Source organism: Ochlerotatus camptorhynchus, unplaced genomic scaffold (genome assembly GCF_037179485.1).
Source record: "Ochlerotatus camptorhynchus isolate MF236.1 unplaced genomic scaffold, CSIRO-AGI_Acam_v1.1 ptg000022l, whole genome shotgun sequence".
Lineage (NCBI taxonomy): Eukaryota > Metazoa > Arthropoda > Insecta > Diptera > Culicidae > Ochlerotatus > Ochlerotatus camptorhynchus.
Window position 1 is genome coordinate 3,097,617 of NW_027040514.1, and position 16,361 is coordinate 3,113,977.

At 44.3% G+C, this 16,361-nt stretch overlaps 1 protein-coding gene across 3 annotated transcripts in view; it reads right to left on the minus strand.

The window, feature by feature from the left end:
• Nucleotides 1-14,267, minus strand: part of cmb (combover) — a 32,999-nt gene extending 18,732 nt beyond the window's left edge. The window contains exons 1-6 of one of the 3 annotated variants that reach the window (XM_065226894.1): nucleotides 14,153-14,267; nucleotides 13,775-13,958; nucleotides 12,296-12,512; nucleotides 2,438-3,021; nucleotides 2,254-2,370; nucleotides 19-2,001 (exon numbers count right to left, since the gene is read on the minus strand). In XM_065226894.1, coding sequence (XP_065082966.1) covers nucleotides 19-2,001; nucleotides 2,254-2,370; nucleotides 2,438-3,021; nucleotides 12,296-12,512; nucleotides 13,775-13,933 — 3,060 coding nt within the window. In that variant the 5' untranslated portion in view covers nucleotides 13,934-13,958; nucleotides 14,153-14,267. Of the gene's footprint in view, nucleotides 1-18; nucleotides 2,002-2,253; nucleotides 2,374-2,437; nucleotides 3,022-12,295; nucleotides 12,513-13,774; nucleotides 13,959-14,152 lie in introns of all 3 variants that reach the window. The other 2 variants (XM_065226885.1, XM_065226901.1) reach the window with 2 other exon arrangements.
• Nucleotides 14,268-16,361: the final 2,094 nt, after the last annotated feature.

Sequence of the window (16,361 nt, forward strand, 5' to 3'; positions counted from 1 at the left end):
TACCAATTCAGTACTTACCAACAGCACCGCATTGTTAAGATTGTTGATCTCCCGTTGCTGAATCCAGAGCAGCTGGTTACACTGGGTAATGGAGTTCATCAGCATCTGCTGGGTCTGCATAAAGTGTTGGATCATCAGCGGATCCGGTGGGGGTGGAGCCGAGTTCGGTGTATGCGGCGGCAGAAGGTTCGAATATGTCGGATATGTGTTGTAGTTTGGATAAGCAGAGCTTACATGGATATCCGATCCGGCGAACGGATGGAAATGTGGACTTTGCGGTCCCGTGTTGGAACTGGATGGACCTGCTGCGCTGAACAAATGTGCTGGCCACGGGGAAGTCCGATCCGTGCGAGCAGTCGAAGTTCCAACATCCTCCGATTTGCGATACCGTTCGGCACGGTTGCAAATGTCCGGCATGGGTGGGACCATGTTCAAGCTACGCGTGCTACTGGATTGATAGCTTCCGGATTCAAGGTGAGCGTTGGCAAAGATGTCCGTTACGCCAGAATCTACCGAGTTCTTCGAATGATTGGTCACATTGCTACCGGTCGTATTGTTCACCGCCGATGGCACCGGTGGAGGAGGAATCACCGGTGGATTACTTTGAGATCGGAGAGACTCTGCTGACGATACGGAGGAAACTTTAGGCGGAGCCACTTCCGTATTCTGACGAGACAGTTCAGTGTTCTTTTTGATGTTTTGAGTCATGTTGGCGATCCGGTCCAATTCGCGTTTTTTCTGCTCGAGTTCGGCTTTCAGAGCCAACTGTTGGCGCTCTTTCGGACCCGTCGGAATGGAGGATACAAACGAAGCCACATGATTGGTCAACTTTTCAGCGGTTTGAGCCTCGGCTTGTTGCTGCAGCTCGGTAACATTGTTACGACGCTTCTGAATTTCGGTATGAGCATTCTTTAGAGCATCCCGTTCCGCAGCAATCGATTTTGCCTGTTCACGAAGATCCCGAGTCATAGCATGCAGCGCTTCGACTCGTTGATTCAACTGTTCTCGTCTCTTATCTGTAGGTCCTCCAGCAGCTGCTCCTTGGTCACTGATCTGACTTGCCACACTTGGAGACCGAGAATTCTCAACCGAATCCGGATTCTCATCGTTCTCTTCCGGAGCATCCTCCTCTTCATCGATCGACTCGCCAGTCTTCATCTCGATAAGCTTAACCGTGTCCATCATTTCCTTCAACCGTCTCAGCTGGGACTTCATCGCATTGATCTCGTTGATCTTCTCGTTGAGCATCTCAGCCGTTCCGGTGATGGCTTCCGGATCTTCCTCTTCTTCCTCCTCTCCTTCGTGCAGCTCAGTCTCCCGCCCATCCGCTACATTGTCCGCCTTGGGCGTAATCGAACCACCCCTAGATCCTGAACCACCACCATTCATCATTCCATGATCGATGTTGTTCTGATTGAAGGTCTTGGTCGCTTTCCTCATATCGGCAGCCGGTGCCGGAGCGTGCGTCAATTCGATCGGAACGGTTCGTTCGATCGACCCTGTGGTTGATGCTCCATCAAACTGCCTACTCGCATCTACGTTCATATTCTGCAACTCCGCGACCAAGTTGTGCATCTGTGCTTTCTTGTCACGCAATTCCTGGAACTTCTGCTGTAGCATCACCTGCTCGTTCAGCACATCGTCGTTGTCTCCGCTGAGCATGTTTCCTAGTTCCTGTTGGTTCTGAATGAACGTCGCCAGGACACGCATCCGCTCCATAATGCCACTGATACCGTCCTGAACCTGATCCACCGATTCAAAGTTATCCAGCGGAATGGCATTGGCCGCGGTCTGGCTACGCATCATTTCCATCTCCTGCAGCTGAAGTCGAGCTGCTTGCTGCAGGCGTAGCAGATGGGCTTGCTGTTCCTTCAAAGCTTGCATACTCTTGCTCTGGCTTTCCATCTTGTAGCGCAGATCGTCGTACGAAGGCGTTTGCACCGGAGTCGCCGAGTGGGTGGTACTGATGCTCTGCACCGACTGAGGCCGGGGACCGTTCAACTATACGGATTGGGAAAATTAAAAATCAAAATTAGCGTCGTCTAGAGAATAGGTACAGACACTTTCAGAGGAATGTGAAGGTAATGGCAGGAGAGTCGAAGATTCGTGTCAGCCTTGCCTGGCGATTAAAGAGAAATGTTAACAGTAAACTTCATTAGTAAAAGGATCATGCGAGGGTATATTACGTTAATTCCGCATTTCGTTTTTTTAGTAGGGACGCAAACACAACATTCCGAAAAACAAAACACGCACCTCGGAATCGCTTTGCCGTACACTCTCTAAGGTAGTGGAGTTGATTGGCACAAAATAGCAACTTTCGTCACCCATCTTCGGAAAGCCGTTGCCCTCTGCCTGCGATTCCTTCTTATTCTTCTGTGGAAAACCTCAATCGCTCTTTAATCTTGAATGCCACACGCAAACAACTCTCAACACTCACGTTATCCAGCTGCACCGATGAGATCAAATTGGTGGTCAGCTTGATGTACTCCTGAATCTGATGAAGCTTATCCTCGACGTTCGCTTTCGAATGGTTAGCTCCGCCTACGGCACCACCACCCTGTAGCAGTTGCTGGTGTTGTTGTTGTTGTTGTTGTTGCTGTTGTTGTTGCTGTTGCTGCTGCTGCTGTTGTTGTTGCTGCTGTTGTTGGTTGGAATTCTTGTTCAGATTCAACTGATTCTGGGAAGCACCGTCCGGAACTCGGGAGCTTAACGGCGAAGCTCGCAGATTTGGAATTGGCGGAGGTTGTTGATGCTGCGGATGAAATGGATTCAGAATGTGCTTCTGACTGATGGAGTTGTTCAGTAGGTTGTTAATGTTTGACGATGATCCAGCTCCGCTTGTGCCGGTATCGTTCAAACGGAACGTGTGAAGGGCGGAGTTCGGTGTGGTGGGAATGACCACTCCCACGGCGGTGTTGTGCGGTTCACCCTGTTCGGCACCACTGCTTTCGCTCAGGAGATTTCGGCGGACGATCGGACGCACCGGGATGTAGCGGCTGTTGTCCTGCAGCGCGAGGTTGTCTGAAATTAAAAACCGGAACTTTAGTCAGCGCAAATACCAAATACCGAGATCAAGACATAAAATTTTAATCGAAACTGAACCGGTCCATGTCTACAAGACAATTTAGACAGTACGACGGCAGTGATTTTTTAGTAAATCATGAATATTTCCTTCAAACACTCTTAGGTTCTCTGGAGGTCATCTGAACTTTCCCTGGAAGAGCAACAGCATGAGCGAGCATTTATTGGATTGTATGGGTGGATTTGAGATAAGCAATCCATTCTTAGTGTGCAAATTCTGTATAGTATCTGTATCATTAACGGCGCCAGTCACGTGCTTACGGCCATCGAAGTAGGGAAGGATAGACGTAGCTTTTGTAGACCGAGAAAACCTCTGCTTCCAAGAAATTTATGTTAGTGGAAAAAGTAGCGGATCAGGATTCACAATGGAAGCTTGAATTAAGGCAATTTAATGCTGGACTGACAATCATGAGAAGGACCAAAAAGATGTGGGTCCCCTGTGGAGAGAGTTAAGGAACATGAGATTGAACCCATGATCTTCTGCTCAGTAAAAAAAATCGGTCACCCTTTGGCCACCGAGCACCTCTGATGATTGAGTCTTGAGTTGTTGTTAAATCATTCAAACCGGCGACGGTGACGACATTCAATGTTGAACAACCCTGAAATTGAACCCACGATCTACTGCTCAGTAAACAAACAAAACCGGTCGTTTTAACGGCAAAAATGTTTATGTTTTGAACAAAGATCAAAATATCAAATAAAAGGTAATTAAAAATGCTTTTAAGGAAACATATAGTGATATTAAAAATATGGATTTTGTAATGAAAACCATTGATTATATTTGTTTTTGTTTTATGGTTTTCATTACTGTTACGAGAATTGTGAGGAGAATTCCAGGGAAATCGAGAGCAATTCAAATGGATTTTTGAGCAAAGAATTTTGAGTAGCATTTCCGGAAGATTCATAAGAATGTTCCAAGAGAAAATTGAGACGAATTCTAATCAGGGTGGCAACTGAATTTAAGAACTTAAATTCCCGGGATTTTCCCGGTTTCATATAAACAGCTAACATGGTGAAAAACGGAATATCGACATAATTGAAAAAAAATGCGACATTTTTTTTTAATCCAGAAAACCAAGGACCGACAATTTTGTAAATTTTCAAGGTTTCATAATTAACATAATTTAGATAAGTACGAAATTTTAAAAATTCTTAAATATCTCTAAAGTTACACCAATCGATCAGAAATATTTCTAAAATTTAAGACTTTGTCATGTCACTATTGAAAATTTAACACATGTGGAACTGTTGCTATGATAGTTAAAATTATCACCGATTGCCTGCGAAAAGCGATTTCCCTAACACAGATTTCAAAGTTGAATTCCATTCGGTCTCACCAAATGGTGTTTATTCTATCCCCGCGTTTTGAGCGGTGGTGTTCTCCAGTACACAACAAAAGGCTGCCTGAAAGCAGCGAGCTGCAGCCCACATGGGCATGCATAGAAGGAGGAAGAAACCGCACCGCTATTGATCGGAATCAGTTGCTCTTCGTGAGTTGCTGTGGGCCATCTTGTTATACTAAAGAGTATAAACAGAGAGAATCCCGCTAAAATTCCTATTCATACACAAAACACAAGCTCCTACTGCAGTTAACAAATAAGATTTATTATATAAGACCACGCAGTCCTACGTCACCATTGCGTACAACCCCATAGGGCTGTACCTTGTAGTTGTTATTAAACAATGAGATCCGCGGAATAAAATTTGACGTATTTAACGTACTTTCCGCAGATTAAAAAATCATGACTCTTGGACTTGGACAAGGATTCTGACACTCCGAAGCATTGACAAGAGAATTATGTTGGAATGCCAAATGAGTTTTGATGAGAATTGGATTCTTTAATTTTGAAAAATGATGAATTTTAAGATAGTTTTGAAGAGACTATTATCTTCTGTTGTTGTATCAAGCGGAATTTTCAGTTTAGTTTTCGGAAATAAATTCGCGACGAACTATTTTGCGTTGTATCTTGTTTGGGTTTTTATTTGCAACTGACTAAACAAAGGTACATAATGCGCGGGAATTCACTTGAGCGAGGGAGTGGTTGGTTGATGTACTCTAAAACAATTCACTCTAAACAACTCCCCAACTTGAGGCAGGAGCCTCAATATCTTAAGCTGTCGGCAGCGGTACCAACTTGTGGATCGGTCGTTGGTATTCAGATGATCCTCTGCGAAGTGTGACAGTCCTCACAACACCTTGACGATCCGGATGGACCGCGATAATCCGGGCAAGCTCCCACTGTGCTGGTGGAGTGTTCTCATTTTTTACTAGAACAAGTCTGTTGATCTGCAGGTTATCCTCCATAGATTGCCACTTGGTTCGTGGTTGCAAAGATGAAACGTATTCATTTCTCCAGCGCTGCCAAATTTCTTCTAGCTGCTTCTGACATATCTGCCAAGAGTCGAGTCGATTAACGGGTACGTTTGGGACTGATGGTTCTGGCAGCAGATTCATCGGCTGCCCAATGATGAAATGCCCTGGAGTCAAAACATTGTAGTCGTCCGCTGAATTGGATATGGCACACAACGGTCTTGAATTAAGGCAGGCTTCTACTTGGGTGAGAATAGTATACAGATTTTCGAAGGTTTGCGGTCCACGACTGAGCACCTTGTATAAGTGCGTTTTGACACTCTTCACTGCCACCTCCCACAAACCACCCATGTGGGGTGCGGATGGTGGTATGAATGTCCACTTGATGCCTACATTCGAAGAAAAGCGGCTTGCTTGAGCTCTAAATTCATCGGATTGGAAAAACTCCTGCATCTGGCGATCAGCACCGATGAAATTTGTCCCATTGTCATACCAAATCTCTGTACATAAACCACGACGAGCGATGAACCTCTTGAGCGCTTCGATGAATACTGCGAACGACAAATCACTGGCAGCCTCTAGATGAATAGCTTTAGTGGAAAGGCACACGAACACAACTATGTAACCCTTGGTTAGGAGAGGTTTACGAGGATTACCGCTTTTGAGGATGATTGGACCGGCATAATCAATCCCAACGTGGATGAAAGCTCGCACTGGCATGGTGCGAACGGCTGGCAAGCAACCCATAAGTTGAGTGGCAGTCTTCGCTTTCATACGACAGCAGCGGAGGCAGTTCTGTACTGCACGACGAATCATGTTCTGGCATCCAATTATCCAAAATCGTTGATTGAGTGTAGCTAGCAACAATGTGGGTCCTGCATGTAGATTGACAAGGTGTGTGTCTTGAATAATCAGCTCCGTGAAACGATGGTGACTTGGTAGAATTGCTGGGTGCTTCATTTCGTAGGGGATATTGGCGTTCTGGAGTCTTCCTCCTACACGAAGTGTTCCTTCTCCATCGATGAAAGGATGTAGCGAGCGTAATTTGCTTTTACTGGGCAGGTTGGTTCCTTTGTGGAGACATGTCAGTTCGGTGATGAATGCGTCGTTTTGAGCCATGTGTATTAGCTGTAGGGTAGACGCTTGTTGTTCTGTTGGAGTTATTGTTCCCACTTTTCGGTCTTCTCTACGAACAGATTTGAGGTTACAAATGAATCGGTTGATAACCGCGAGAATTCGACATACTACTCGAATCGAAGAGTAGCGATTCAAAAGATACTGTTCTATGGTGAAATCACTCCTTGGGACAATATTGGTATTTAAAATCGTGACTTGATGGTTTGCTTCACATATTGCAGGTTGTGCGACTAGGTGATCTAGGAATTCATCTTGCTTGTAAAGCCAGGAAGGTCCTGTCCACCAAAGTGGGTGCTCCAAGAGTTCAGATGGCGTTATTCCTCTTGACGCACAGTCCGCTGGGTTTTCTCCGGAAGCTACATGATGCCATGAGCTTCTTGGAAGTACATTCAGGATGGTTGCAGTGCGATTGGCAACATATGTTTTCCACTTTCGTGGGTGCGATGATAACCATTCTAGAACTATTGTTGAGTCCGACCAAGCATGCATCTGCAGATTGAGGTGATCGAGAGCAGAAGAGATCTTCTTCATCAGCGTCGTCAGGAGCAGAGCAGCATTCAATTGGAGGCGTGGTAATGTAATTTGCTTGATAGGTGCTACCTTGGTTTTAGCGGCGATTAGTGTAACTCGTACTTCACCGTTCGGATCAATCGAGCGGCCATAGACTACTGCGGCATATGCGGACTCTGATGCGTCTGAGAACCCAACAAGCTGCATTCTTCCTTCGTGATTAACAATCCAACGTGGTATACGGACCTTTTCCAAGAGGTGAAGATTGTTTTTAACGCCAACCCACTCTTCCTCAATTGCTGCGGGAAGTAAGTCATCCCAGGTCAAGTCGTACAACCAGAGCTGCTGGAACAGGATCTTGATTTTGACGATGCACGGTGAAAGCCACCCAAAAGGATCGAACAGCTTCGATGCAACCGACAGAAGCTGACGTTTGGTGTTGCTGCTATCGATGTTTAGATACACCTTGAAGTCGAACGAGTCTTCTCTGGGCGACCAACGTATACCCAAGGCTTTAACAGAATCCGAGTCATTTGTAAACTGCAAAGGAATTGGGCCATGTCTACTATCTGCAATGTCCTCGACGAGTTCTGGTAAATTCGACGACCATTTCCTAAGGACAAATCCAGCATGGCTTAGAATTGTTGAGATTTCGGTGACTAGTTGTTTCGCTTCTTCTAGTGTGTCAGCGCCAGACATCAAATCATCTACATAAAATCCTTTGAGGATTCTTTCAGCAGCAACCGGGAAATTTTCAGCACTATCTCGAGCGGCTTGTCGAAGAGATTCTGTAGCTAGATATGCAGCACATGATGTCCCGTACGTAACGGTAAGCAGGCGAAAGCGTTGGATGGGATCTTCGGGATTCTTCCTAAACACCACTCGAAGGTAGTCCACTTGATCCTCAGCTACCCATACTTGTCTATACATCTTCTCTGCATCGCTTGTGAACACTACTGGATAACTACGAAAGCGAGACAATACATCCAGCAAGTTTTGAGTGTTATTAGGTCCAATAAGCAATCGATCGTTGAGCGAGATTCCCGATGAACTAACACATGAACCGTCAAAAACGACACGTAACTTAGTCGTTGAGCTATCTTCATTGTGCACAGCGTGATGCGGTAAATAGAAACATTCGTTCGGCTGCTTGTCGATTTCCTCGTCCGGGACAGGTTCCATGTGGCCCAAACGCAAATACTCCGACATAAAGTGTTCGTACTGCTGCTTAAACGTCGGATTCACCAAAAAATTTCGCTCCATGGCATGCAACCTCTGACGGCTGCCACTAGCGATTCTCCTAGCGCAGTTTTCGTTTCGTCAAATGGTAGCCGAACCACAAATCTGCCAGTTTCATCTCGCTTGTTAGTCGTTTTGAAAATCTCACTAGCACGGATCTCATCAGCTGTGAGCACTTTCTGCGACAGAACTTCTTCACTCTCCCAAAACATTCGCAGCGATTTGTCGATGTTGACATCGGAGTCGACATTGAGGGACGTACAATGTGTTTGAATACAAGCCCCTCCTTCGAATCGTCCAGCTACCAGCCAGCCAAACACCGAGTTCTGTGCTACTGGCAATCCATCTTTATCGGTAATTTGACCCATTCGGAGCATAGGTAGGAACAACTCTACTCCGAGAATGACGTCGATTTCTCCTGGTTTCCAAAAGTTTGGATCAGCTAACGGGATCGCTTCCAAGAACATCATTCGCTTTACGTCGAAAGTCTGACTTGGCATAGTTGTAGTCAAAACATCCAGAACGTATGCTTGAGTAGTCAGGATTACTTCATCGTTGAATCGAGATGACAGTTCCACATGTACTATCCCCTTGGTAGTACCAGCTGCGGCGCCTGCCACCCCAGTGACAGCGAACCTGGCATTGCTTCGGTTGAGACCGAGACGCGTCATACAAGCTTCACTGATCAGCGACGCGCCGGAGCAGGAATCGATCATGGCTCTCACTATCTGAAAAGAACCACTCTTACCTCGAATCTTAATGAGTGCCGTAGGTAGCACCGCAATATTGGTAGGCGGCTGTGTTGGAAGTACATCCGCTTTGAAGCTCGAGACCTCATTCGTTGAGCGAACCGCTGGCTCTGAGGCCGGTGAGCTGTATGCCGATTGAATTGACGGTGCTTGCACTAAATGCGCTGCCTGGCTGTCACCCTGTTGACAGAGGAGCGTGTGATGTCGCTGATTGCAACCATTGACCCTACACGAAGACTTCGATGAACAATTCTTCACTGAGTGCGACGGCCTGAGGCAGTTGAAGCACAGTCTTGACTTCTGCACTAACTCCCTACGGTCAGCGACGCTTAAGGCTTTGAAGGAGTCACACTGATAGATCTGATGCTGTTCTGAAGAGCACTTCGGGCACAGCTGGGGTGCGATGTGAAAGCTTTGAAACTTCCTCTCTATCGGCTTCGCTTGATCCTTCCGAATTTCCTTTTTCGTAGCTTCCGGATTCGTAAAGATCTTCCGCGTGAACGAGGAACATGTCTCGAGGGCATCACAACGGTTTTCGAGGAATTTCAGGAACTCTTGAAACGTAGGATTCTGCATATCGACGATTTTTGTATCCCACTGATAACGTGTTTCCTTGTCGATTTTTTTTTCCAAAAGGAGGTGAATGAGCCACGGGTCACGCGATTCGTACTGGGCACCCATGGCACTCAGTTGTCTAATACCTTCGTCGGATGTCGTTACTAGTTTCCGAAGGCTGCTCGGGTGCGTAAATGACACGACTGGCTGTTCAAGGAATTCCTTCACTAGCGAGAAAACGGTGTACTTATGTTGATCATATCGTTCCACTAACTTGTCCCACACTTGGTTGTAATTCGCATCCGTGATCGCAAACGAGCTCACCAATGCCTTAGCTTCACCGTCAAGGTATGAAAGGAGATACTGCAGCTTTTGTGAGTCACGCAACGTCTCCTTGTCGTGAATGGTACTAACAAAAAGGTCCTTGAAAGCGCGCCAGTCCTTGCGGTCACCATTGAAGATAGGAATGTTGATTGGAGGGAGTCGTACGTTGAGCATTGGTTCAGCTGCAGTGGCACGAAGTGATGCTTGTCGAAAGTCCCCTAGCTGGGCAGTTAACGCACTCGTTTGGCTTGAAACTGCAGCTTGGTTCGACAGGAGCATCCGTTGCGTTTCCAGCAGTGCCGAAACTGCATGCCGTAGATTGTTGGTTGGTTCCTCAAACGTGTCATCACCACCAACAGACCCTTCCTCCATCTGCGAGTAGATACATTTGGCTTCATAATATAACTCCTCAAACTCAGTCCGGTAGTTGAAAACCGATGAAACTGCTTCCAATGACGGCGTTTTGTCTTCGATTTCACTCTGCAAGTCGAAAAAATTGTTTCCGAGGTGGTGCAGCCGATCGACGCGTTCCCTAACCTCACAAAGTGGATGGCTCCGGCTCTGGACGCGTTTCGCCGTATTTAGCTCCCACTTCATCTTCTCGAAGAGCGAGTTCCGCTTGATCATCAGTTCTTCCATAGTCAACCGTTAATCGTGACATCCGGAACCGAAGGACCATAAAATGTTGTTGTATCAAGCGGAATTTTCAGTTTAGTTTTCGGAAATAAATTCGCGACGAACTATTTTGCGTTGTATCTTGTTTGGGTTTTTATTTGCAACTGACTAAACAAAGGTACATAATGCGCGGGAATTCACTTGAGCGAGGGAGTGGTTGGTTGATGTACTCTAAAGCCGGGTTTAGACAGGGCAAGTCAATTGATCAACTCAGTTGAATTCAATTGACTTGAAAAGTTGAGCCTGGTTCAACTTTTTTCAATTCAAGTGAGTTGATCAAGTCAGTTGAATGGTATGGTTTACACGTTCAATTCGCGTTCAAGTCAGTTGAATTCAACTGACTTGATCAATTGACTTGCCCTAGCTTAAAACAATTTACTCTAAACGTCTTCTTCTTCTTCTTTTTCGCATTGCAAGCTTATTGCATATCGCATATTAGCTTATTGCGTGCTTTCAACTTAGTGTTCTATCTAGATGCATTTCCACAGTTATTAATTGAGAGCTTTCGATGCCTGTACCATTTTTGCATTCGTATAATTGTGTGGCAAGTACAATCATACTCTATGCCCAGGGAAGTCGAGACATTTTCCAACACGAAAAATTCCTAGACCGGACCGGGAATCGAACCCAGCCACCTCCAGCATGGTCTTGCTTTGTAGCTGCGCCTTTCCGACTGAGCTAAAGGAGGCCCCAAAAGAGACTATTATGGGGATTGAGAATAGTATTTAAGGGAACTCAAAAGCAAATCGGAAGGAACATCAAGAAGCAAGAGGTGACGATACTGATTGTTAACGTACGATTTCGTCTTTCGGCACATATTGGAGGAGCAATTTCGAAAAACCAAAATCGAATGCGTTACGAAAAGTGGTCAAATTTTGACCACTTATAACTCTGTCAATAGCGGATGGATTTTAATTCTAAACAAGCTAACCGATTTTTCTAAAAATCTGAGGCAAATTTACTCATCGCTGAATTCCTGCACTTTTTGCGATTATGAGTAAACTGAACTCAAATTTGGGTTGATCTCATTGGCGACTTTTCGTGGAAACCCTTTGAACTTCATATTAAAATTCGTGCAGCATCCGGTCTAGAAGACGCTTAAACTTTCTTCCATCTCTTAAGGTCCACCCACATTAGATCCGGATCTGACGCATTGCGGCAAACTGACAGCTAAATCTATTGTCATCGGACAATTCTCAATTGATCAATCGGACAAACAATCAGAAGGAGGTCCAGCAGCACTTCAGAAAAAAAAATCAGTCACATGCAGCATTATTAAACAACAATAAACGTAAATGACAAAAAATCTGCGGCATTCAGTTGAGTAAACTCTCTCTAGTAGACGTCGGCTTTTAATTCTATTTCGTATCCACATTTTTCACTACCTCCAAGGTCAAGTCAACCCAAAATACACATTCATCCATGTGCCTCAAATCCATCTCGCTTTTGAAGTAGCTACACGCAAAGTTCACTGCTTGAGAACCAAGAAACTGAATCGAAATTCTTCGCATCCATTCTATCAATCACCCACTCGAGTTCTAAAATTATGCACATGTACTCACTAACGCGTGGGAATATAGGCAGTAGTTTTGCAAAACGATGACGTTAATGCCATCAATCTGTGCTGTGGGTTTGTCCTACTTCTGCTCGTCGCAGGTGAAATTTAACCCTCCTTTCCTCCGCGCAAAAGAACAGAAGTAAATTTTCGACTCACCAATTTCGTAACACGTTCCTTCGCCCGGTGTTCGGTTGTTTCTCGGCTTCAGTAGAAAGTTCTGCTGATGGCTGCTGCTGGCTCCCACACCTGACGACGACGACGATTGCTGATTCGGATTAGAGTGCTGCTGTTGCAGCTGCGAGTGACCTTGCTGGTGCTGGTTATTGACAACTGCAGCGGCCGCGCCGGAAACCGTTGCCCAATCGACGAGAACCTTGAACAGATAGCACACGATCGCGATTAGCACGAACCAATCGATACAGTTCATACAGACCGAACGATGCACAGATGTGAGAAAAATGTGTGCGCAGTGCGGGTGCTTCTGGGCGTTCTACGCAGCGCGAAAAAGAATACGACCGATCCGAGGAAAATCTTCGTTCAAAACTGCGAACGGATTTTCCTCTACGAACTGCGAGGAAATCGTCTTCATTCACATTCACCTAGTATCAAGCATATGCGCCGAAAAGCTGACGACACCGAACCGAAAAAGTCTAATTATAAAACACTAGCGATCCGATCGGATGAAGCACGAGCGCTTCAAACGATCGCTACCGGTCGATGGTATTAATGTAATGCCAATAACAAAAATGATAGGTAATAGTAAACAACAGTTTTTTTTTTAGAAAACTGTAATCTTTTTCTTGTAAAATTTCTCGAAGAATTACATATTACATAGAAGAATTTTCCACAATTGTGAGCAACTTTCAAAACAAATAACATTTTCAAAGAATACTAATAATGATTTCGATTTTCTTGATAATAAATTCAATGAAACCTAACCCGAAGCGAAACAGACGGTTTTGTTTTGAGTCGGCTTTTTCGCGTTCGGAACGTAAACATAAACATTGCGCTGGTGGTGTTTGTTCTGAAGCTCCCACTACCCCCACTATTTCTAGACTAACATTTGAAAGGGGCGAAAGAGCCAAAATGTAAACAAACCATATTTTGCCACATATAGAGCGAACTGTTCACAAACTACTCAATTAACACGAAAAAAAAAATATAGCAGAAAACATCATTTCAAATCATCAAAAACGGTTCCTTTTAAATGATGGATCTGGTTGCTACGCCTTGTACCAAAACTACGAATTATATTGTTTTAATTTGCAAAACGTACGATTTTGTAGTATCTAGTCACGCCCGATTTATTTGAAATGCATCCGATTGATATTTCACGAGTAAAAAATCTCCACTCTCACAAAATTTGCAAAGGAAGAACCAAGGCGGAACAAAAAACAAAATCTCCCGAGGGTGTATTTCCACGGCGTAACATGTAAGAAATTATCATGTCAAGCTAATGAAATCATTCAGAAAATAGCAAGTCGTGAAATGGGATTATTTTTTAGATCATCAACATTCGGAAGTGGTTTTCACGAAATGGTGATTTTGGAATCCCGCCCTTTTCTGATGTTAGTCTAGATTACCTCTTACCGCACACGAGCACGCACACAATCCAATCTCGCACCGCATACTCACATTGAGCTGCTGCTGGAGATCCCGTCTGGTCGGGGCGACTACCTCTCGGGGAACGGAATTTTTCTTCGAGGCTTTGATTTTCGGCCGCGTCCCCGTCTGTCGATTATTATTATTATTATTATTATTCTGGTTGTTCGATCCCGGTGCCATCCTTCTCATGGACAAATTACTAATATCTAGGTACCTGGAAACACCGATAAAAACAAGACAGAAAAATCGCATGAAAATCGACTGGCTACTCCCGTTATGACACACCACTGGAGGAAGACATGTTGGAATCGAACGGGTCTCTGCCCCCGCTGATGTTTTCGCACTTTAGGCACCCGAATGAGCGTTTCCTTCAGAGAATTCACCTTTAAAATGAGCACCGCTACTTACCCTACGGAAGGAACTACAATTTACTTTGTTCAACACGATTTTAGCGAAGATTTTCACGAATTTTCATTGGACTTTTTCTGGTTTCATTTTTCTGCTTGCTGACTGGAGCTTCACGAAGCGACGAAGCGAAAATCGGCAGCTTCTCTCTCACACACTGACAAGCAGCTTTTGACGTTTGGCGGAGGGGAAGCTCGACTTGTTTTGATTTTCCGGGTGGATTTTGCCAGAGTGGTCGAAAAGGTGAACGGGATTAGGTCCACGGTGGGTTTGATGAAAAAATTGCTTTACATTTTTCCCTTAACAGTGCGATGATTGTTTGAGCAAGGTCGGTTCACACAATACACAGAACCTGAGTGGTACCAACAATCAATACGAAACTAACGATTTTAAATTGGCTCACTACTTGACTAGCCTATTGGTCCCAAGCAAATCAACTACCGTACCCCACTAACGGCTCTGAACCATTTGGCGGATTTTTTAACTTTTGGTTTGAATTTGACAGATAGAAAGTTATCGATTAACTCTACTATCCGAGCGTGGTTATATCTGACATACAAGAAGTTAAATTTTGACAACCGTGGCTGAGTTCTGCTCGAAAACCGATCGATAACACAGGGATTTTCGAACATAAGAAATAACTTTCGAAATGTCAATTTAAACCACGAGGTAAATTTAACTCGACAAATGGTTCACAGCCTACATCAAGGAATACAGAAGATGGAGTGATGGAGAAACATTCACATTGCCTCTCATGTCGTATGGAGGAAGAAACCATAGGATTTTTCGGTTTCAATAGAGATGAATTTAACAGTTAAAAAAGGAAGCAAGACAATGGAAAACAAACAGATGAGGACATTGACAATTTCAATGTTTAATGGTTTATTTGTCGTCAATTATGTTTGTAGACCGTTTTTATTACATTGCTTTATACCCCGTTCACATGCAATGGTCTAGCAATGAGCACTCATACATAGAATTTCCAGTGAAAACTAGATGTATGAGTGCTTATTGCAAGACAGCGTATATTACGTGATATACGCTGTAATATGAACAGGGTATTAACATAGAGGTTATTCTAATGGCGGTAAGCTCCAATCGGTATTATCCTTGAATTAAATCCCAATCAAGAATGCCCGGCTGCTTTGATGTCGACATCAGAGTTATTCAACACGATGCTATGCAAACACTTCGCAGATCATCCAAAGAGGGACGGTATTAAAAGTTAATCCGAGTTGGAGCTTACCGCCATAAGACTAGTAGGTCCCGAAGAAACGTGTTCAACTTTTTGGCTCAGCTCTGGTACTATCTTAGGTCCCAAGCTAATCGATTCACCTCTCGAAACATAGGAAAATCCACTAACTCCTCATTTTATCTGTCAAACTTTCATAGCGAATCAAAACAAACATTGTGTAGTCAAGTAGTGAGCCAATTTAAAATCGTTAGTTTCGTATTGATTGTTGGTATTAACGTTGATAGTTTGGGTGTTCCAAGTTGAAGGCGGAAGTGGTTGCGAAGGCAAACGAATTTCGGCTGATGGATGGATTTCGGAAGTATTCGGTGAGGAATGGAGGTCTAGATCTAGATCCAGGGGTAAGTCACTCTGCAACATTGCAAATTTTAATCTATTCTGGCACCACTGCTAATATTGTTTACATTCGATTGTTGTTGTAAAAAAACGTCCTCTCCAGGCGGGTTCGTAATTTTAGCTGTGAATTTTTTTTTGTTTGCTGTAAGAACTGTCATTCTAAAGTTAAAATAAACAACAAAACGAAAACAAACCCTACGCTTGCATGGTAACAGTCAAATACCCTTTTTGAAGTCATGTCATGTCATGTCGGTTTGTCGGTGGTAAAGCCGTTGGTCCCGGCCCATGTGTGCTGAATGGGTGCGATATCCTACGCAGGTGTGGAAGCTGCCTTCCTGCCGAGGGGTGCGACACATCTAAATCTCGATTTTAAATGGTCGAAAAATCTCACACTAGCGGATCAATCTACGAAAAATCTTTTTTCATTTCTTGCATCTAAACCCATCTACTCGCTTCGTTCTCCACCTTTTTGCAGGAAATCTTCAAAATCACAATCAATCGTGTTGCTATCTATTAAGCGCTGCATTTTCGAAACAAAGAAAAGAAAATGAACTCTCCGCAAAATCGCTTCATTTCGAGCAATATCATTTTCGTGTAAGTCATCGTGTTTTTTGTTATCGAGTC